The following is a 24,675-nucleotide window of genomic DNA, read 5'->3' on the forward strand; positions in this document are numbered from 1 at the left end:
AAGGACGCTTTCTTTCCAACCTCAGCATTCACAAAATTCCCGTTGGGGAAGTATTTGGCCCTATAAACCCTCGCAAACAAGGATGAGTAATTCGTTTGAAGACGCCAGCCCTATTTAGCTAGTAAAGCCAGATTGAAGGACTTTAAGTCTCTGAATCCCAAACCCCCATTTTCCTTCGGAAGGCACATGCGATCCCAGCTCATCCAAGCCACTTTTTTCTCATTCTTGACCTGCCCCCACCAAAATTGTCTCACCATTCCGGTCATCTCATCACAGAGTCCGTTGGGGAGCTTAAAACAGCTCATAGAGTACGAGGGAACAGCCTGTGCCACTGCCTTTATCCCAATAGTTGGTTATTAACATTATTTTGTACATTCTTCCTTGCTCTCTACGCTAATTTTTTTCTCCTATGTCTCTCTCCAAAGGATCAACTCAATTGATCCACCTTCAAAAGTCAAAGTAAGAAAACAAATCAAAACAATATAAATATTAAATATACTTGCACTTGTTTGTCATCTTGGCACCCGGTCATAAATAACTTGATTGCATCAATTTCTGTTGTTATATTTTCATTAAACAATAAGATTAGTATCAATAATGAAAAATTAAATTTGAGCACCTTTGAGCATGCTACTCGGTCCACATCGATAGCAGCACAAACAATATGTTTTTTTTGTTGCTAATGCTATAGTTGATGATGTACACTAACTAAACTTCTTTTAGTTATATAATATTTTTTAAGATAAATTCTGGCACACACAAGGAATTGCGTATCCAATATCTCATATACATATTTAATTAACTTTGAGCTGTGACCAAAGCGCAGGGACAAATTAAACCGTAAGACCAGTGAGAAACATCTAGGAATGTACAAATATTTGGTCTTCTCCTTGCTGTCCACGCATCATGGACTCACTAGCAATAGAAAATGCATTAATCATATATCACTCCGTCTCTTGTTCTTCAAGCTAAATCATTGGCCATTTCCATCTCTGATTTATAATTATAAATAGAGCACCTTACTCCTCAAATTCTCATCAATCACACTTCATTAATTTCTCATCCATTTCAAACTTTTCTTTGCCAAAGAAACTACTAGCTTCTTTCACTCCAATCAAAAACTTCTTCTAAGTCAAAAAAAAAAAAAAAAAGGGAAACGCAATGGCACTTTTCTCAGCTTTCTTCAAATGTTTCGTGCCCTCCTCATTGTCACAGGTCTCAGATGATGCCATGAAAGCAGAGTCATCAGAGAAATCCAAAAGCAAATCAAAATCAAAACCATCCGGAGCTCCGATTGTTGTATCCTACTTCCCAGTTAATTCAATCCTCTCCCGGTTGTAGTGATATACTAATATATATGACTACAAGATGTTGAGCTGTATAATGGTATGGTTATTCCCTGCAATCTGGAAATTATGTGGTATCTACAGCCGGTAGACAAAGTTTTCCTCTAAACCAATTCAAAGGAATATTTTCTAATCCACTACATGATGATTTATAAGATTATCTGCATGTATTTTTCTTTTTTCTTTTTAAATCACATGACTCGTGAAAAATATCATATGACTAATAATGCACATGGATAGTCCTTTCAATTTTTATGTGGTAAGTTGGAAGAAAATTGATATGGAGATAAACTTTTCCCAATTGAAAATGCTTCAATTGAGCATGTTTGTCGAAGAAATATAGATGGAAATAGTCGTATCATTGAAATGTCAACTATGGCTTGGGTTTTTCATGGTAGTCTTTAGCATGTTGTTTTGATGATTTTTTAGAGTGGAATTATGGGGAGGAAGCGTGGAGTGAATAATTTGTAACAAAAATATATCATGTTGCAATATAACTTAGGTGTAAGCATTTTTTTATTTTTTTGAAATAATAAGCATTAACATACAATAAGCAATGAAGGATCGATTGCATCATTGATTTCAATACAATTGGGTATGCGATATTACAATTTTGAGATTTCAACCACATAAAAACGGTATTTTGAACCAGTGTTGGCTTTTTTTGGGAGGGACTAAGGAATAAGGACCAAATTTATACAAGTCAAAAACGATTTCATCCCGCACAGCATAATATTTGTGCTTTCGTGAATATTGCATTAGCATTAATTGTAAGCTGTAGTCAAAGCTAGCGCAGCCACAAAACCAAGAGAGACTTGGTGTTGGTGACAAACATCTTGGAATAATATACAAACGCACATTTTAGGGACCTAGGGTCTGTTTGGATAGAACTTATTTTGCTGAAATTGAAAACACTGTAACAAAATAATTTTTAAATGTGTGAATAGTACCGTAGGACCCATTTTTAATGAAAAAGTTGCTGAAAAGTGAAATTTGTGGATCCGTAAACAGTGCACAGATGCACTGTACACCATGGAAAGTCAACATTTGCGGTTACTGCTCATGAAACAGTGCATGAACAGTAACCGCATTCCCTGAAACACGTGAAAACCCAAAAAAAAAAAAAAAAAAAAGGAGGTAAATGCAAAACGTGCAAACTAGCAAACGCAACGCGTTATCCAAACAACACCCTAGTCTACTCTACCTGGTCTTCTCTGTGCTCTCCAAGCTTTGGACTCACTCCCATTTTTCATAGTCTGTCACTGTCCCTTATTCTACAAGCTAATGGACTCATTGGTACTGATAATAATATAAAGAGAGAGAGAGAGAGAAAGACTGAATAGTCTATATATTGATGTATATTTTATGTGTATAACATTGTACAATAGAGACCCTTATATAGGCTAAGTATGTGTAATGTACAATTAATATAAGTATTCTACAAGTACGGTATACTGGGCTAAGCTAGACTAAACTATATACTAACATCCCCCCTCAAACTTGAGGTGGCAAGGAGGAAGCCAATTGAAGTTTGGATATAAGATCTCGAAGATGACCAGGCAAGTGAGTTTTGGTGAAGATATCAATGGGTTGGTTGGCAAAGGAGATGGAGAGCAATTGGAGATTGCCTTTCTTGAGATGTTGGCGAGTGATGTGACAGTCGATTTCAATGTGCTTAGTGCGTTCATGGAAGACATCGTTATGAGCAATATAGATAGCACTTCGAAACCAAACAAGCTCGCAAGTGGTGTCAGTAAGGGTATGATTCTCAGTCTCGGTACTGGAATAGGAAACCACATCCTGCTTCTTGCTATGTCATGAGACAAGAGAAGTCCCCAACAAGAAACAAAAACCTGTGATGAAGCATCGATCAGTCAGATCACCTGCCCAATTCGCATCTAAATAAGCATGGAGCTCAAGAAAAGACCAAGAAGAATAGTGAAGACCATGTTTGTTTTTAGACTCCTTAAAACACAACCAGATTAACCTAGTTATTTACCTAAGTGATTAACTTAGGTAAATTAACAAATCTAGGTTAACACAAATATATAATATTAATGTAAAGTGCGGAAAATAAAGAACACAAAAATATGATGACCTAAGAAAACCAAATCGGTAAAAACCCTAGGGAGGATTTAACCTTGCTATCCTCAAGGTAAAACAAAATTCACTATGAAAGAATTGAAGTTTACACAATAGCGACTTAGACTACTAACATCCTATTGCTACCTCGAGTAGGAAACTTACTACCACGATAATGTGACAGCTCCGAGTCCACAGACTACTTCTTTCTTGAATTCCGAGCAAGCACAAGCTCACCTGCTTATGTATCTTTAAGCTCTTGAATGCAACAACTGAATTGATCACCAAGTTCTTGACATAATCTTGAATCTTGGAAACCCTAAGTATGTGTGAAGGCAACCACCTCTTAATCTCACAAAATATTCACACACACAGCATAAAGAGCAAGCAAAAACGTGGTTAGGGTTTTCCTTTTTATACTTAAGACAAAACATAAAACCCTACACATCAAACGAGCTTAGGCTAAGTTGGAAAATTCTGCAAAAAAAAATCTACACGAGCTTCGACCAATCGAGTCTAATTCTCGATCGATCGAGCCATGCAGATTTACACAGTAAATCCTGCAGAACACTCGATTCCAACTTTACACTTAAACACACTTTGAAAAAGCCTAAAACAAAGACTAAAACATTTTGATCATGGTTTGCCAACATTACAAATTGATGTTCTAATACATTTAAATATAAAGTCTTAGAACCCAACAGACCATGATAAAGTGTGTCTTTGACATATCAAAGAATCCAAAGAATGGCAGCATAGTGGACAGAACAAGAGGCATCCATGAATTTACTAACCATACTCATGACATGTGAAATATCCGAGCGAGTGATAATGGGATAGATCATACTTCTAACCAACTGATGATAACGAGTAGCATCTGATATAGATTTACCATCTAAGGGTGTAAGCTTGGCATTGTATTCCAAGGGAGTGGAAACGATCTTGTTGTCTGTGATACTAGCTTTGAAGAGAAGATCAGAAGCATATTTCGCTTGGGAAAGATAGTATCCATAAGGATGAGGTAAACTCAAGCTCAAGAAAATAGCTGAGAGTGCCTAGATCTTTCATCTCAAAATGTTAACTAAGTGCTGAAGAGAGTGGATATTTGCAGAATCATCTCTAGTAATAATCATGTCATCAACATAAAAAAGAAGGTGAAAAACACATTTTGGTCCCTATATTTTCAGCCGATTCCCGTTTTAGTCCCTAAGTTTTTTTTTTTACCGCTTTTAGTCCCTATCCTGAAAAACGCTTCCGTTTTGGTCCCTGCCGTTACTCATTTAACAGAAATATCCTACGTGGCAAACGGTCTAACAGTAAATGCTGACGTGTCTATTAAAATAATATTAAAAAAATATATTTGCATTTTTAAAAATGCCATGTCAGCAATTTAATTTTTGAAAAAAGCCACATCAGATAAAAATAATATAAAAATTTCTAACCTAATTATTTTAAAAAAAAAAAGAAAAGAAATTAGTTAAATTAATTTTTTTTCCTTTTTTTTTTTTGGAAGAACATGAAGAACATGAAGAACATGTTCTTCATTTTTCTTCCCCAGCTAAGCTTGCCCAGAAAATAAAAAATAAAAAATTTACTTTTCTTTTCTTGCATTTTCTTAGCCAATGTAATTAAGGAATCTAATGTATTACATTTTCTTCATTTGTATTGCATTACAAATTTATTTTTAGACTACACCATTCTTGGAGACCAAATAAAAATAGAGCAAAGATTCAAATTTTAACAATCATTTATGGTGTTCTCCTTTCAGTCAAGTTATCAAAATAGCAAAAGAGTAAGCACAAATAGAACACAGAGCATTTCCATATCAGATCTGATGCAAAACCCAAAAGATAAACTAGATCTAGAACTTAAATCAAATCAAAATCTTATCTAAAAAAGACAAACACAGATCTAAACGAAAATGTCAAAAGACAATGTTTTTAGTTATTTCCTTGCTCTTGGTGACGTAGTCGTTAACGTTAATAGCAGGGAACAAGAGGGTACCATTGGCCTGCATCTGGTAAAGCCTCTTAACTCCAGTGGTTGTCTCTTCAAACACACCAACCAATCTTTGCTTCATCTTGTGGTACCTCTTGGGATCTGTCTTCAACCCATCTCTGATAATGGTCAGCACAATCTGGAACTCGGCATTGTCGGTGGAAGCTGGGTCCGGAAGAGTCCCGATCTTCTCAAACAACTCCTCGGCCTTAACGCCCTCGTGGATGAGCAGAGTGGCGTCACCACCGCCCTCGTGGATGAGCAGAGTGGCGTCACCACCGTCATCAACTATGAGATCGGCCTTAACCCATCTCTGATTGCTCTATTTTTCTTTTCTAATGTTTTTAATTTTTTGGGCAAGCTTAGTTGGGGAAGAAAAATGAAGAACACGTTCTTCATGTTCTTCCAAAAAAAAATTAATTTAACTAATGTTTTTTAAGTTCTAGATCTAGTTTATCTTTTGGGTTTTGCATCAGATCTGATATGGAAATGCTCTGTGTTCTATTTGTGCTTACTCTTTTGCTATTTTGATAACTTGACTGAAAAGAGAACACCATAAATGATTGTTAAAATTTGAATCTTTGCTCTATTTTTATTTGGTCTCCAAGAATGGTGTAGTCTAAAAATAAATTTGTAATGCGATACAAATTTTGAAAATGTAATACATTAGATTCCTTAATTACATTGGCTAAGAAAATGCAAGAAAAGAAAAGTAAATTTTTTATTTTTTATTTTTTGGGCAAGCTTAGTTGGGGAAGAAAAATGAAGAACACGTTCTTCATGTTCTTCCAAAAAAAAGGAAAAAAAATTAATTTAACTAATTTCTTTTCTTTTTTTTTTTAAATAATTAGGTTAGAAATTTTTATATTATTTTTATTTGATGTGGCTTTTTTCAAAAATTAAATTGTTGACATGGCATTTTTAAAAATGCAAATATATTTTTTTAATATTATTTTAATAGACACGTCAGCATTTACTGTTGGACCGTTTGCCACGTAGGATATTTCTGTTAAATGAGTAACGGTAGGGACCAAAACGGAAGCGTTTTTCAGGATAGGGACTAAAAGCGGTAAAAAAAAAACTTAGGGACTAAAGCGGGAATCGGCTGAAAATGTAGGGACCAAAATGTGTTTTTCGCCAAAAAAGAATAAGTGTGATACCAACAAAGGATCTTCGGATGAAGAGAGCAGTGTCATGAGGACTCGAAGTGAAACCCTGCTAAGCAACAATTGAGCTGAACTTCTCAAACCAAGCACGAGGAGCCTACTTGAGGCCATAAAGAGCACGACAAAGGCAACAAACTTGACAGCCTGAGTGAGTATAGCTAGGGGGTGGTTGTGTGTACACTTCTTCTTGGAGGTCTCCATTGAGGAAAGCATTCTTCACATCCATCTGATAAAGAAGCCAACGACAAACGGCAACCACAGCAATGAGACATCTAACAGATGTAAGGCGAGCAATATGAGCAAATGTTTCCTCATAGTCAATGCCATATTCTTGAGTAAAGCCATTGCCAACGAGGCGAGCCTTGTATAGTTCAACAAATCCATTAGCCTTGGTCTTGACCTTGTAAACCCACCTACAACCTACTACAGACTGACCAGGAGGCAAATTAACCATATCCCAAGTATGATTTTTGTGAAGGGCATCTAGTTCTTCAAACATAGCTTGCTGCCAAAAAGGGTCAGCATGGGCCTCACGATAAGTGTGAGGCTTATAGGAAGTGGAAAGAGCAAAAGAGCAGTGATAATCAATGAGATAAGGAGGAGGAATGCTTAGAGTGTGGAACGCTTAGAGTTTATCCACACTAGGAGAAGAGATTGTTCTTTTATGACTAACAAGCATAGGAATTTCATCAGTAGTGTAAATAGAGATGGGATGTGCTAAGGATACCTTATCAAAGAATTGTGATTCATTAGGGGCCATATGGTTACGACATGCAGTATCAAAAAACCAAGAAATTTTTCCTGAGGTGATAGAAAGGGCAGTGGAAGTTCGGGATAAAACCTATTGAACTACTGCCTCAATATTAGCTGTAGCAAGTGAAGAGACCAAAGATGGACCTATAGGAATCAATTGATCTGAAGGACACACAACAACTACTTGAAGAAGAGGAGCTTTGTTCTATTCTTACATGAATTTCTGCAATTTGTGACAAATAGAGATATCATGGCCTTTGGCATGGCAAAACTCGCAGCAACTACCTTTGGAAGATTGAGAGGTGGGACGCTTAGAGTTTATCCACAAAGGAGCAGTGAATGCAGCAATGGGAGGTAGTGGAGGAGGATAGGATGTAGCCAACACATGGTTAGAGGATGGATATGTGATAAGTAGGCCAATGATTCTCCTAGGAGATGAGCTCATTGACAGCAGCATTAAGAGAAAAAGTAGGAGACCAGCTAAGTAGAGAAGCCCGAGTAGGCTCAAAATCCTCATGTAAACCCATCATGAAATGCATAAATCAACAATGATCCTGATATTTGGCAAAAAACTCAATGTCCTTGGGATGCTTTAGTGGAGGATCTACAGTAGAGAGTTGTTCCCACATAGAAGAAGCTTGAGAATAATAATCAGAAATAGACTGACCTGTCTCTTGGCATATCTAATAAAGCTTGAATTAAATGTGGAACTCCAGACTTGAATCATTAGTGTAATTGTAGCGATTGGACAAAAATGTCTAAGCAGCCGTAGTAGTACTAAGACGAGAAAAATGACTATGAATGGAAGGTATAGAGGTATTGATAAACCAAGACAGAATCTTACACTAAATACTCTCTCATTCCTCTAGGTGTGCTTCATAATTATCCTTTGTTACAACAATAGTCTTAGAGGCATCGATGTCAGCAGTAGCTTTGGACTGAGGAATTGGCACTAGCTTGGGAATCGAACCAGTTACATACCTCCATAGGTTCCAACCTTTGAAAAAGATAGTCATATTTTGGGACCATGCATGATAGCTAATAGGATCATCCAAGATAACTGTGATAAGACAAATAATGTCTCGTTCGTTTTGTTGAGCCATCATGAAGAAAATGACCACAAAGAGGAATTTAGAGACCTCAAACAAAGAAACAGGGACCAAAAAAGGAATCTACGCGAAAAACTGAGTAAGATAGACCCTGTTGAAATTTTTTAACTTTGGTCAAAAAGTCAATGCAAAGTCAACGGTCAATAGTACTGGTCGACGGATAGAAGTCAATGGCCAACGGTCAGAAGGCAACTGTTGATGTGTGCTAATGTAGGCAGATGATGCAATACACTGACATGGCAGGATGACATATCCCTAAGGCTGACGTCACTTGATGCGAAATAGTTTTGGCACATGACGGCGCTATTTCCGGCACATGGAGCGCGTGAATTGTTCTGGCAACGAGTGGAAGTGCATGCTTGTGAGGCAGAATCTTCAGGCGATGCATGTGGGCACATGTCACCTGATTTCGGGCTGTCACCGGTTGGGTTTTTTCTCAGAATCGATAGATTTGTCAAGGTATGCCTTTGGTTTGGCAATTTGATGAACAGAATGGCAAGATCCAAGTGTTGCAATGGTTGTGAGCATGACAGCGGTAACTCGCATCTGAAATTGGCTACTGGATGAAGGTAAGGGCAGCGGAAGAACACGGGAGATGATCACAAGTACTGGAAAGTCAGAGCTATGGCTCTGATACCATGTTAAGAATATAAAGAGAGAGAGAGAGAGAGAGTGAATAGTCTGTATATTGATGTATATTCTATGTGTATATCACTGTTCAATAGAGAATATGAATATAATACAAATACAGTATACTGGGCTAAGCCCATTGGGCTAGGCTAGACTAAACTATATACTAACAAGTATCACTATAAATAGAGCATCTTAATTTCCTCAATATTCATCCATTTCGAACTTCTGCTAAAGAATCCACAAGCCTCTTCACCTGTTCAAAACTTTTCAAGTAAACACAATGGCTCTTTTCTCAGCCTTGTTCAAATGTTTCGTGCCCTCCTCATCGTCACAGAGAGGATGATGCCATGAAAGCAGACTCTTCAGAGAAACCCAAAGGCAAAGACAAATCAAAATCATCTCGAGCTCCCATTGTACTATCCTACTTCCCAGTTAATTCTAACATCTCCCGCTTTTAGTGATCATATATTATATATGTGACTACAAGTTGTTGAACTGGAAGATGGTATGGTTGTTCAAATTTCCATACAGTCTGCAGTATCTATAACTGTGTTTGAAACTAATTCCTGGGACAGGGAGCACGGGAATAAATAAACTATAGCTTGGAGATTTTCATGGGCGTCTTAGTATGTAGATTGTTGATTTGAGAGTGGGGTCTGTAAATAAATAAAGCTTGAAGAAGATGTTACCATGTATATTTATCTGAATTTGTCAAAGCTTTTTTTTTTTTTTGGGGGGGGGGGGGGCAAGAATAAATATTCAATTTTGATTTTCAATATGTATTTATCAATAATTTATTGTATTGCATTCACAAATTTATTGTAATTGTGCCTATTTTTCTTTATATTTATGCATAACTTGACTTTATTTTTTGAAATATATATACATATATATATATATATATATATTATTTAATAGAGAATTAAATGTGCATGTGAGTACAGTTTCGGAGATGAAAAACTATATCATACTACCGAAAGTCAATGGGAAAATAAATAAAAACTTATATATATATATATATATATATCAAATTCAAATTGTAATTTGGCTCGATTTCTAAGAATATATGGTTGAAATAAAGATATGATGTGTTCAAGTAATAATCTATTGGTACAGTTTGAATCCCATCTCCCCCTCTCCCTCTCCCTATCTATCTCAAAAAGATATAAAAACTTTAAAAAATTGTGAAGCTTAAAAAGAAAAATTTATTCTTGACTATATCAAAGTAGATAAGAAGCAAGGAACCATGCCCTAACAATAGTGCGAATCCTTCAACCAATAAAACAAATTTCTACAAAATTTTCCCAAAAACAAAAAAACAAAACAAAAGAGAATCAACTACAGTCTACAGAGCACTCTCCTTGCAAGGAAATTTGGGCCCATTTGGTACATGCACTTGAACAACAGTTTTCAGTCTTTAAACAATATTACACATATTTTCACATACTTTGAGCCCGTTTGTTATCGTTGTTTAAACAACAATTTCCAGAATTTAAATAACATTATATGTATTTTCACACACTTTTTTACCCACACGTATTTTCAAAAAATACAAATAACGTTATTAGAAATCTCTTACCAAATGGGCCCTTTTTACCCATACATATTTCCAAAAAATACAAACAACGAGGTTACTGGACTCTTTGAACATTGAAGTCTCCATGTTTAACTTGCAGAATAAGGAGAGCAATCCCACTTAAAAACCTCACCGTAGTCATAGCTGGACCTTTGTGTTCGACTAATAGCACCATATGGGCAAGTAGTGTGATCATCAAAATTCTTCATAAGACCTTCGGTTTGTGTCACAAGGATTTTCCCATATCCATGATACATGTAATAAAACAAGCCTTCTGTTCTTTACGCATACTAGAAACTAGAATTACTTTTGTAGTCTAGAATTGTAGGGGAGCAAGCAGCTATTAAACATTTTTTGTGCTGTTGTTAGAAGTATAAGCGGAACCTTCCTATTCTTTCTTGCTTCCAAGCTATTTATTTCCTCCTCCTTGTCCCTCTCCAAAAGAATCACCTTTTTCCACCTTAATAGATATATACTAATCGCTAACCCATGCGATACACATAAAAATTAACTCTAAAAAAAATTTAGCAATGTGTAAATAGACATTGAAATTAATCCAAACAAATAATAAATCAACCAAAAATATAGTTTTTAATAAGAAAACAAAAAATCACATGAACCTAAATAAAAAACATTTAAGGTGAAGAATTAAGATCAACCTACTGAGATGCAAATACCAAAAACCTCAAGACTTAAAATTTCAAAATTTATAAAATCACCAAATTCTACTTCAGAACCAAACCAAATTCAACAAATTTATATATATAACATACCAAATAAATATTTATCGTTTCCTAGACTGGAAGACAGGTTACATCTTTGATTTTTCTTCCAAAAAATAGAGATGGTTTATCTGCCATGTACAATATAAATAAAATAAAATAAAATAAAAATAGAAATTTCAACCCAAAACCAAACCCACGATTATGAACGTGAGTCTTTTTTTTTTTTTTTTTTTTCGTCCTATCATAATTTTTGTTTTTATATAGATTATCAACGTTTGAGTTTAAATTTAAGTTGAACTTATTAGAGGGATAAGTTTCACTTCTTGTTAAGTTTAGATTAAATAAAAATAATTTTATTTAAAAAAAATGATAATGATGAGTTTGAGTTTAAGTTGGACTTATTAGAGAGATAGAATTTCACTCATATAAAAAAAAATAATTAGTAGAAATTTCAACCCAAAACCAAACCCACAATTATGAACGTGAGTCTTTTTTTCTTTTTCTTTTTTTTTGAGTCCTATCATAATTTTTGTTTTTATATAGATTATTAATATTTGAGTTTGAGTTTAAACTAGACTTATTAGAGATATAGAATTTCACTTGTAGTTAAGTTTTGATTAAATAAAAATAATTTTATTTTAAAAAAAATGATAATGATAAGTTTGAGTTTAAGTTGGACTTATTAGACAGATAGAGTTTCACTCCTAGTTAAGTTTTGACTAAAAAAAATAATTTTATTTAAATATTGTACTAACGTGAAAAATTGTGAGAGTTTCAAATGTTTCAATTATATATATATATACATAGAGAGAGAGAGAGAGAGAGAGAGAGAGAGAGAGAGAGAGAGAGAGAGAGAGAGAGAGAGAGAGAGAGAGAGAGAGAGAGAGAGAGAGAGAGAGAGAGAGAGAGAGAATACTAAGTATATATATATAGATATATATATAGATTATTATTATTATTATTATTATTATTATTATTATTATTATTATTATTTTAAATAATATAAATGATATTCATTGAATTTGATCTCTAATTTCTATGCATTGTCTTTAATTTATTTGTCTTCCTTTCCACCTTATGCATGAAATTAAGAAATACCTTCAATAACGTCTTTTTTCTTTTCTTTTTAGTAAATATTTCCGCAAAACATTTTATTTCCATACCCTACTAACTCTTGAAGTGTTAGATAGGTATTGAACCAATGATATTTGATGGCTTATTGTGCATCATTGTAATATTTGGATTTTCCATTTTTATATCCCTAATTGAAAATTCTAGATTTAGACTTCAAAGTCCAAACAACTAACCGATGGATTAATTGTGGTGTCCTCGAGAACTTTAGCAGTTTTAATTAAATAAAAATAATTTTATTTAAAAAAAATGATAATTATGAGTTTGAGTTTAAGTTTAAGTTAGACTTATTAGAGAGATAGATTTTCACTCTAGTTAAGTTTGGACAAAAAATAATAATTTTATTTAAAAATTGTGCTGACATAGAAAATTGTTCGGAGACTTCGGTTTTATATATATATAACCAAAAAAACCTAATGTGTCCACCTCCCACATGTTTTGTCTTTAGTGCTTAGATCATTTTCATTAACCTACTTTGTTTATCAAAAAACTGAATGAAAGTACAGGTTTATCAGTTCAAGTTTATCCAAAAAAAAAAAAAAAAAACACCCTCAAAAAAGAAAGTTTATCCAAAAAAGAAAAAGAAAAATCGAAGTCAGACTTTAAAAATACTATACACTAGTCGCTAACCCGTGCGTTGCACGGGATAATTTTTATAATTTGGCTCAAAGCATATTATGGCTCAAAGCATATTATAATTTTTTTTTAACCCATAATAGTACAGAATGTTAAAGCAAGAGCAAAATGGGGGAAAATATAAGGAGAATACAAATTGACTAAAAAAGGGATGAGAATCTTAACAAATTTAAGTTAAGAATAAGCAGTTGCCAATGTAAATCCTTCAATTTAAGAACTTTCATGGCCTTACAATTAATGCCCAAAAACCAAGTCTTGTCTGGTTGAAAATAGCTACGGAATAAATAAAAAATTTTAAAAAGGGGGGCTCTCTCCTTTTCTTCTAACCTCAAGTGTCAAGCAAGGATCATAGGATGGATTATGGGCAATAATAAAAGTCCACAACACAAATTTGGGTAAAAGAAACTACCTGCAACATTTAACATTTTGTGAGGCAAAAGATATGACAATCCAACTACAAATTTGAGTTAAAAAATTAATTGCAAGTAATATAGAAAAGCATGATTCCAATCCAAAATCTGGATTCTAAAACAATAATAGGTTCAGTAACAAAATATGATCCAACTCAGATTTTCAACAAAGATGAAAAAATTGATGTGTAACCCCAAAGTCTTAGGGCATAAAGTTCAACCTAAGCAATCTATATATTAAACTCTAGGAGTTTAAACTTTCTTTTTCAGTTTTAGATGTCTTTGTGATTCTCATTATAAAAAAAAAAAAGCTTTAAATGTAAATAATCACCCTTTCATCAACATGTTTAATATAAACACAGGCTAGGGAAAAAAACCATAACCAAAAAAAAAAAAAAAAAAAAAAAAAAGAGAAGAGAATCCTATAGAGATGAGAACAATTACATCTCAGCGAAGAAGCAATTAACAATAAAAGAACTAAATTTCTAAACTTTGTTTTATCAACATAGTACAACTTTTTCATTAAAAAAATTAAATTAAAAAAAAAAAAAAAAAAAACATAGTACAACTTAAAATGATGAACCATAGAACAATGGAGAACTTTGTTATGTTTTTTTTTAATAGTAGAAAAAGGAACAAAACGGAATAGTAGAAGAATTAAAACCTTCTAGGTTGTGTTCCTTGCAATCCTCCAAAACCAAAGGAAACCCATCAAACAAAAAAAAAAACATAAAAAATAATCAAGCAATAGGGAACCAAACGAAATAAAAGAAAAATCCATATGGAAAAAAGAGAGGAAAAAATAGGGATGTACAGAGATTCAATGGTGGAGTTTACAAACAAATAGAGAGACAAACGGATATAATTTAGGAAAACAAATTTGAAAAGAATTGGGAGAATTACCTGACATGAGAAACCAATCAAAATCTCATCCTGATTATATTTATGCTGAATAAAACTTTGGAGGCTATACTTATTTTGCTAAATCTTGTCTTTGCCATTGCAAGGTGAAAACAACACAACTTTCTTATATCCTTTATGCAACATAAATTTCAATGAGGTTGATGGCATGCTAAGCATGGCTGTAGCTTTGTACCTGCAATTACATATATGTACTTACATATTTGTATTGTAAGAGTTCCAATTAAAACAAATTAGAGATAATTAATAACTTCCCTAATATGAAAAAAATTCATCAAGAGCATTTACAAATATAATAAGTCTAGAGGATAATTCAGTGATATAACAATAAAGGAAGTGGCAGAATAAATAAAATCTAAATGCATCTTATAGGGAGTAACAATTAGCATAGCTGCTCCTTTTGGAATTTAGATCAAACATATCTTTGCAGCTCTCCATACCATTTTAAATCACAATCATATCATTGAAAAAACTATAACACTATAAGAAGAAACTATACAATGTATAAAAGGAATTGAAATGGAACAGAGCTGATATTGTACAAAATTACAACAGAAATTGCTATGATAAGCCTAAAGACTGAGCTAACCTACATTTTTTTTATAAGTAAGATACACATACATTGGCTGGATCTTGAACCCAAGACCTCACCATCTACTTTGCTCTTACTAACATACAAGCAGGTTTAGAACACAAAGAGCCTCCACAAAGCTGATCAAGCTTGCTCTCCAAAATTCTTCACAGGTTTGATACCCAATAAATTAAATCAAAACCAACCAACCAAAATACAGAAAACTAAATCCTACGAAATGCAAAATTAAAAATATTTTTGTTAGTGTTCATATATTTTGATGAAGATTAAGTCTTTCAAACATGGAAGACTCATAGCTTGTCTACAATTATATGGATAACAACAAATAGAACCCAAAATATATTTAAAACCTTATTCAGAAGTTTTGAATTAAAAAAACACAAATTAGTAAGCCAAAGTGCTAAACTGGACCCAAAAACCACAATTTCACTCCTACTAACAAATAAATAAAGAGAACAGGTTAGGGAGGAAATCCTAAATTAAATTAAAACCTCAAAACACAAAGAGACAAAGCATAGGTAGAATTTGATCTTCTATGGTGTTTCCCTGGGAAAAACAAAAAAGAACAAAGAGGAAACATATTAGCAATTGAAATCTATAATTCCAGCAAACCCTAATTAGGAACCCCAAAATCCCAAAACTAATAAAAACCCCAAATCAATCCTTCAGCCTCAAAGTCATCTTGATTTCGTCCTAATTCAAGAATGTTCAAAAACTATGGAAACAAAAACCACAAATTAATTATAAGCAAATAGATTAGGACAACAGCAACAAAAAAGGAAGAAGATAAGGAAGATTGAGGATTCAAGGTGATCTTACCAAGGAGTTCTTGAGAAATTGAACCGGGAGATTTTGGGGCAACATTCACTTTTACCCTCTGCTTCATCCTGAAAACAAAACCGTCACATGCATGTGATTGGTCCTTATGAAAAACACCAAAATTATTGAATTCCTCTTTGTTCAATAATTTTAGCGGTGTGTAAGAAGAGGTTTAGGGTTTTATCGGGGAACTTACACAAAAGATAGTATATAATAGAAAAATTAGCACGAACAATCAATGTTGGTGATGATGATTCAGTGGCTACGTGATTGACCTGTCAATGAAATATGCAAGAAGCAAAGAATTAATTTAGATAATAGCAGTGATTCAACAACAAAAAAAAACAGAAAAGAAAAGAACGTAATTGGGCTAATTAGTACTCTGATGTTTAGGGTTTTAACGGGTTTGTTTGAAAAATAAATCAGAGGTTGAAAGGGTAGAGAAGAGAGATGAAGGAGAGAAATAAAGAACAAAGAGGCGGTGTGTAAGAAGAGGTTTAGGGTTTGGGGAAGGAGAACAAAAATTTGGGTATCGGGTTTGGTTTTGTCGTGGAAATAGAAATAGGTTTTTTTAGCTTTTTTTTTTTTTTTTTTTTTTTTTAAATAATGCTGATGATTTTTTAAAAAATGATGACGTGGATTGAAAAATAAAAATAGTTTTTTAATTTTTTTTAAATGGCAATGATGTGGAAAATTGTGGAAACTTCAAAAGCTTCGGTTTTATATATATATATATATATATAGATTATTTAGGGGTAAATATAAATTGGCATGTTAAGTTAAAAAAAAAAAAAATACCTGTTTCCCAAAATAAAAAATACCTATAATATAGCTTTATAAAAATAACAAAAATTTACATAAGTCGTACTCTTTTTGTGGAGAATCTAAATTAGTTGAACTTGATGTTTATTCAAAAACAACTAAAAAAAACATCCTACTTGTAAGTAGAATGATGAATTTGAAAAAATAAATAAATAAACAAATGCATTATTTATGTGAATAAACCCCCTTATAGACACCTCTTATTTTAATTGGATTTTCTTGCATTCAAATAAGTGGATTTTCTTGCATTCAAATACCTCTTAGCGTACCCATGGATGAATTGTACTTTTCAAATTGATCTCAAATGCTACAAGTATGTTCACATGTGTAATTGTGCATGGCAAATGTAATTTCTGCCCCCGACTTAACTTCATCCTCCTCCATTATCATCCAAATAATCAAATAATTATTTGATGTTGTGTTCGCACATAAATAAATAAAATTAAAAAAGGGGGGCTAGACCAAGGCATAGTGTACTCGTGACCGACTAGACCAGTCAAGTTGTTGGTGACTCCACGGTTTCCACCTGCTACATTTGCATAACGTAATTCATATGTAAGCTTTGGTCAAGCGCAGCCACAAAACCATTTGACTGGTGAGAACCATCTGGGAATTTTCAAATGGCCATGGACCCACTCAACCTTTGGCCGGTCCTCTCCGTGCTTTCCAAGCAAAGAAATTTGGACACACTCCCCCATCTCCCACCTCTCTCTCTCACTTGCAGTCTCTTCAATCTCTATAAAATAGACCATCTTTCCTCAATTCTCATCCATCACACTTTGCTCACCCATTTCTACTTTCTTTGCCAAAGAAACTACTAGCTTCTTTCACTCCAATCAAAAACTTCTACTAAGTCAATAAAAGAAGGGAAACGTAATGGCACTTTTCTCAGCTTTCTTCAAATGTTTCGTGCCCTCCTCATTGTCACAGGTCTCAGATGATGCCATGAAAGCAGAGCCATCAGAGAAATCCAAAAGCAAATCAAAATCAAAACCATCCGGAGCACCGATTGTTGTATCCTACTTCCCAGTCAATTCAATCCTCTCCCGGTTGTAATGATATACTAATATATATGACTACAAGATGTTGAGCTGTATAATGGTATGGTTATTCCATGCAATCATAAAATTATGCGGTATTTACAACCGGGGACAAAGTTTTCCTCTAAACCAATTCAAATGAATATTTTCTAATTTACTACATGATGATTTATAAGATTATCCACGTGTATTATTATTATTATTTTTTTAAATCACGTGAAAAATGTCATATGACTAATAACGCAAGTGGATAGTCTTTTCAATTTCCAAGTAGTAGGTGGGAGGAAAATTGATTTGGAGATAAACTTTTCCTGTTTGAAAATGCTTCAATTGAGCATGTTTGTCCAAGAAATATAGATAGAAATAGTCATATCATGGAAATCTCAAATATGGCTTGGATTTTTCATGGTAGTCTTTAGCATGTTGTTTTGATGATTTTTTAGAGTGGAATTATGGGGAGGAAGCATGGAGTGAATAATTTGTAACAAAAAAATATAGCATGAAGATGTTGCAATATAACTTATCTGAATTGGTGTAAGCGTTTGCTTGTTTGTTTTTTTTTTTTTTTTTCAAATAATTAGCATTAACATACAATAAGCAATGTAGGATCGATTGCAGCATTGATTTCAATACAATTGGGTATGCGATATTACAATTTCAAGATTTCAACCACATAAAAACGGTATTTTGAATAAGTGTTGGCTTTTTTGGGAGGGACTAAGGAATAAGGACCAAATTTATACAAGTCAAAAACGGCTTCATCCGGCTTCATACGGCTAACAGCATAATATTTTGTGCTTTTGTGAGTATTGCATTAACATTAATTGTAAGCTGTAGTCAAAGCTAGCGCTGCCACAAAACCAAGAGAAACTTAGATCCGTTTAGATAAAATTTATTTTGCTAAAACTGAAAGTTAAAAATTGAAAATACTGTAACAAAATAATTTTTAAATGTGTGAATGGTACCGTGGGACCCATTTTTAATGAAAAAATTGTTGAAATTTGTGGGTTCGTAAATAGTGCACTAAACCCAATGATGTGTTGAAAAATCAAATATTACGGCTACTGAGTGCATGAACAGTAGCCGTAACAATGTTATTTGCTCCTGAAACGTGTGACAAAAAAAAAAAAAAAACGCGCAAACATGCAAATGTGGGTGCCGTTTGGATTCGGCTGAAACTTGCGTCTGGCGTCTGCGTTCCTTCATTTTTTTTTTTTTTTTTCATTTCACGCGTTTTGCAGAAAGGAGGGGACAAATAACATTGTAGCGGTACTGTAGCAGTACTGTTTATATATTGTTTATGGGACCCATAGCCATTTTATTCATAAAAAAATATTAAAAATGGGTCCCACGGTACTGTTTACACATTTAAAAATTATTTTGCTACAGTGTTTTCAGTTTTCAATTTTCAGTTTCAGCAACAATAAGTTCAATCTAAACGGACCCGTGGACGCAGAATCATGTATCCAAACGAATACTTGGTGTTAGTGACAAAGTGTGTGTTTGTATTCAGCTTCTGCGTTTCCAAGCTCCGTTTTGCTCTTCTTCTTTTTTTTTTTTTTTTTTTTTTTTTGTTTTCACGCGTTTTGAGTATTGCGGTTACTGTTCAATGAACAGTAACCGCAAAAGTTGACTTTCTGCGGTGAACAGTGCATATATGCACTGTTCACGGACCCAAAATGCACTGTTCACGGACCCACAAATTTCATTTTTTATCAATTTTTTCATTAAAAATTGGGTCTCACAGTACTATTCACACATTTAAAAATTATTTTGCTACAGTGGTTTCAGTTTTCAGTTTTCAGTTTCAGCAAAATAAGTTCTATCCAAACACACCCAAAGCATCTAGGAAATTTGGAATAATACACAAACGCACATTTCGGGGACCTACTAGTCTACCCTGCCTGGTCTTCTCCGTGCTCTCCAAGCTTTGGACTCACTCCCAATTTTCGTAGTCTGTCACTGTCCCTTACTTACTCTACAAGCAAATGGACTCATTGGTATCACTATAAATAGAGCATCTTAATTTCCTCAATTCTCATCCATTTCAAACTTTCTGCTAAAGAATCCACAAGCCTCTTCACCTGTTCAAAACTTTTCAAGTAAACACAATGGCTCTTTTCTCAGCCTTGATCAAATGTTTCGTGCCCTCTTCATCGTCACAGGTCTCTGATGATGCCATGAAAGCAGACTCTTCAGAGAAACCCAAAGGCAAAGACAAATCAAAATCATCTGGAGCTCCCATTGTACTATCCTACTTCCCAGTTAATTCTAACCTCTCCCGCTTGTAGTGATCATATATTATATACGTGACTACTACAAGTTGTTGAACTGGAAGATGGTATGGTTATTCCAATTTCCATGCAGTCTGCAGTATCTATAACTGTGTTTGAAACTAATTCCTGGGACTGGCAGCACGGGAAGATGTAAACTATGGCTTGGAGATTTTCATGGACCTCTTAGCACGTAGATTGTTGATTTGAGAGTGGGTCTGTAAATAAATAAAGCATGGAGAAGATGTCGCCATGTATAGTTATCTGAAATTGTAAAAGCTTTTTTTTTTTTTTTTGGGGGGGGGGGGGGGGGGGGGGGGGTGGTGCCGGGGGCAAGAATAAATATTCAATTTTGATTTTCAATATGTATTTTTCAATAATTTATTGTTTTGCATTCACAAATTTATTGTAATTGTACCTATTTTTCTTTATATTTATGCATAACTACTTGACTTTTATTTTTTGAAATATATATAAGTATTATTTAATAGAATATTAAATGCTTTCAAGTTAGCAATTTTAGAGATGAAAAACTATATCATACTAACAAAAGAGGATGGGAAAATAAAGGAAAAGCGATATATATATATATATATATATATATCAAATTCAATTCGTAATTTGGCTAGATTTTTAAGAATGGTTGATATAAAGATATGATGTGTTCAAGTAATAATCTAGCAGTAAGTTTGAATCCCACCTTCCTTTCTGCATTTATCTATCTCAAAAAGATATAAAAATTTTAATAAATTATGAAGCATAAAACGAAAAATCTATTCTTGACTATATCATACTAGATAAGGAGCAAGGAACCATGTCCTAACAACGTATTGCAAACCCTTCAACCCAAAAAATAAAAAATAAATCTGCAAAATTTTATTAAAAAAGCAAAACAAAATAAAAGAGGATCAGTTACAGTCTACATGGCACTCTCCTTGCTAGGAAATTTGGGTCAAACGAATAGAGAGAAGCACCTTTTTCCACCTGATATTCCCACCTCCCACTTGCTTTTTCTTTAGTGCTTAGATTATTTTCTTTAATCTATTTTGTTTATAGAAAAAAACTGTATGAAAGTACAGGTTTATCCGCACTGACCGTAGAAGTTTATCCAAAAAATAATAATAATAAAAAAGTGAGACTTTGAAAAAACCATACATTAATTAGGGGTAAAATTATAAAAATAAATTAGCACGTTAAGTTAAAAATGAAAATACCTATAATATAGCTTTATCAAAATAACAAAAATTTACGTAAGATGTACTTTTTTGTGTGTGTGGAGATTCTACATTAGTTGTACTTAATAATGTCTATTCTAAAAAGACTTTCTGCCGAATAGAATTATGACTTTGTAAAAATAAATAAATAAATAAATAAATGGATTATTCATGTGAATAAACTCCTTATAGATAAATATATAATATAAGAAAATAAATTATTTTATTATGGATTTTCATGCATTCAAATACCTCTTATTATTTTCTCAACAACCCAAAAAAAAAAAAAAAAACTCTTATCATTCACATGGATAGATTGTATTTTTCAAATTGATCTCAAATACTACGTGTATATGTTTACATGTGAAATTGTACATGTTAAATATAATTTCTATCATATCTCGAGTCATATCTTGAACTCACCGTTACCTAACTCATCCAAACCTCACCTATCTTATGTAGATATTTCTTTTTCTTTTTTTCTCATACCTTTTGGATGAGGTGGAGATGAAATACCTTGATTTAACCTCATCCTGCTCTGTTATCATCTAAACAATTATTCGTTGATTTGCTTGCACCCAAAAAAAAAAAAAGGCGGGGGGGTGGGGGGTGTGGGGATGTGTGGTAAACGAAGGCGTAGTATACTCGTGACTGACTAGACCAGTCAAGTTGTTGGTGACTCCACGGTTTCCACCTGCTACATTTGCATAACGTAATTCATATGTAAGCTTTGGTCAAGCGCAGCCACAAAACCATTTGACTGGTGAGAACCATCTGGGAATTTTCAAATGGCCATGGACCCACTCTACTTTGTTCGGTCTTCTCCGTGCTTTCCAAGCAAAGAAAGTTGGACACACTCCCCCATCTCTCACTCGCTTGCAGTCTCTTCAATCACTATAAAATTGACCATCTTTCCTCAATTCTCATCCATCACACAAAATATTGCTCATCCATTTCTACTTTCTTCTGCTGCTAAAGAAACCACAAGCTAACTAGTTTCTTCACTATCCCATCAAAAACTTCTTTTAAGTCAAACAACAATGGCTCTTTTCTCAGCTTTCTTCAATTGTTTCTTGCCCTCCTCTTTGTCACGTGTCTCCAATGATGCCATGAAAGTAGAGTCTTCAGAGAAACCCAAAAACAAATCCAAATCCAAATCCAAATCCAAATCATCATCCGAAGCTCCTATTGTAGTATCCTCCTTCCCAGTTAATTCATACCTCTCCCGTTTGTAGTATTACGATACTATATGACTACATGATGTTGAACTGGAAGATGGTTATGTTTATTCAATGCAATCGTGAAATTCAGCAGTATCTAAAGCCGCGTTAATTTGAAACAAATATGTGTCAGAAGTCAGAACGTTTGCTGAAAGAATGATATGAAAATATTTGAAGAGCTTGCAAGGGATAATATTGTAAATATTGTCAACTATGGGGTTTTTCATGGTGGTCTTAATTTAAGGTGTCGATTGATTTGATGATTTGGGACTCTGATTGGAGGAATAAAAGCGCGAAGAAAAGATGATTCATTATGTATTCATTTGAATTTGTCAAAGCTTTTTTTTTTTTTTTATTCTTTTCACTGTATTCCATACAATAAGGATAATCAATTAATCTTTCATTCAATTGAATTTGTAAAATCCTTTTTTTCTCTTCATTGTCTCCCTTTCAAATTACAATAAGGATAATCAATTAAAGGGCGAACCTAGAAAAAGGCATGCCAGTTTGGTAAGTTGGCTATATCTAGCTACAATATGGACAAGGTTAGACTATAAAATATACATAATTTATCCATATGTTACTTAGTAAGTTAATATAATTTCGAGAGCCAACCTTGTGAAAACCGTATTTGAGGCATGTTTACTTTTTTTAATCAGTAGAAAAATAAAAGGCTAAAAGCATTCACTATTTTATTTTTTTTTTTCTAAGGTAGTTTCTTACTCTTCTGTGTATGCATTGCGCATGCATTATTTCATATTTCCTTAATCAATATTTTTTATTTTTTATTTTTTATTTTTTCCGAAAAATTTTGTAAAGATTGTAGTAGTTTCAAAGCACGCGTGTTTAGATTTTATTCCAAATAGTTGGTAAGAATTAAATGATTGATAACCTACCAACTTGCTTATAAGGTGATTGTACTTATGATTATTCATCTTGTTTCTACTATAATAAAAGAAATTCAGTTATTAATATTATTTTGTACATTCTTCTAAAAAATATATATTATTTTGTAAATACATATGGTAGTTGTGTAGTTGAAGTTGTGTAATATTGAAAAGGAAAGAGGAAGGTGATGGGGGGATTCACCGAAGAGGAGGTAGAAGAGTCCCAAAAAAGTGAAAAACGCGTTATTATTATTTGGTCGTTGAAATGTTTGTCTATTCCTCCTCTCTACGCTAATTTTTTCTGCTATGTCTCTCTCCAAAGGATCAACTCAATTGATCCACCTTCAAAAGTCAAAGTAAGAAAACAAAACAAAACAATATAAATTTTAAATATACTTGCACTTGTTTGTCATCTTGGAACCCGGTCATAAATAACTTTTTTTTTTTTTTTTTTTGATGGGCCGGTCATAAATAACTTGATTGCATCACTTTGTTGTTGTTAAATTTTCATTAAACAATAAGATTAGTGAAAAATTCAATTTGAGCACCTTTGAGCATGTTACTTGTCCACAGCGATAGCAGCACAAACAATATGTTTTTTTTGTTGCTAATGCTATAGTTGATGATGTACATCAACTAAACTTCTTTTTAATTATATAATATTTTTTTGGATAAATTCCGGCACACACAAGGAATTGCGTATCCAATATCTCATATACATATTCATCCAAGTCAATTAATATATGCTATGCCCACTATCATAGCCCTATCGAGGCTCCGATGATATAGCAAGTCAATTAATATATGCTATGCCCACTATCATAGCCCTATCGAGGCTCCGATGATATAGGTAGTATTCTATTGTTGTCACATGGTATAAAGTCAATGAATTCACATCAAAAACTCTCTTTTTTGTCTTAAAAAAAATGAAAAGTCCTATCGAGGCTCCGATGATATAGGTAGTATTCTATTGTTGTCACATGGTATAAAGTCAATGAATTCACATCAAAAACTCTCTTTTTTGTCTTAAAAAAAATGAAAAGTCCTATAATATCTATTTTTAAATATTAAGCAGATTTTGGCGGATACAATATATGTTTATCATAACGGTGGTTTCCATGTAAGTGATGTTATCCTAATCATATTTTATCTCAACAAGTTATGAAATATTATGAAATTTATTGTGTTTGTAACTTTATCATTAAGTATACAATTGTTACAGGTACAATTTAGAATTAAATATATCATGTGCATACTACCTTAACCTGTTTCTAATTTCTAGAATAGCTTGAGAATGGATAAGCTTAGGAATATTATTATTT

General features: G+C 33.4%; 1 protein-coding gene and 1 long non-coding RNA gene across 2 annotated transcripts; both read right to left on the reverse strand.

Annotated features, from left to right (window-relative positions):
* Nucleotides 1-5,352: 5,352 nt before the first annotated feature.
* Nucleotides 5,353-7,352, reverse strand: LOC126722836 (uncharacterized). The gene is made up of 3 exons (XM_050425977.1): nt 7,320-7,352; nt 6,729-7,097; nt 5,353-5,739 (listed from the first exon to the last, which is right to left on the reverse strand). The coding sequence occupies exons 1-3, from the start codon at nt 7,350-7,352 to the stop codon at nt 5,353-5,355; spliced, it is 789 nt and encodes a 262-aa protein (XP_050281934.1).
* Nucleotides 7,353-13,311: 5,959 nt separating this feature from the next.
* Nucleotides 13,312-15,675, reverse strand: LOC126724153 (uncharacterized). The gene is made up of 2 exons (XR_007654637.1): nt 14,469-15,675; nt 13,312-13,564 (listed from the first exon to the last, which is right to left on the reverse strand). It is a non-coding gene; the product is annotated as an uncharacterized LOC126724153 (long non-coding RNA).
* Between the last annotated feature and the right edge of the window lie 9,000 nt (nt 15,676-24,675).

Source organism: Quercus robur, chromosome 4 (genome assembly GCF_932294415.1).
Source record: "Quercus robur chromosome 4, dhQueRobu3.1, whole genome shotgun sequence".
Classification (NCBI taxonomy): domain Eukaryota; kingdom Viridiplantae; phylum Streptophyta; class Magnoliopsida; order Fagales; family Fagaceae; genus Quercus; species Quercus robur.

Bases quoted from the DNA above. Each gene is read 5' to 3' on its own strand.
- LOC126722836 (XM_050425977.1), bottom strand. From the start codon at position 7,352: ATGGCCCCTAATGAATCACAATTCTTTGATAAG. The intron at 7,098-7,319 runs GTATCCTTAGCA...CCTTTTTGGCAG, and splicing joins AATCACAATTCTTTGATAAG to CAAGCTATGTTTGAAGAACT. The intron at 5,740-6,728 runs GTTTGTTGCCTT...TAGAGCAATCAG, and splicing joins ATACTCACTCAGGCTGTCAA to AGATGGGTTAAGGCCGATCT.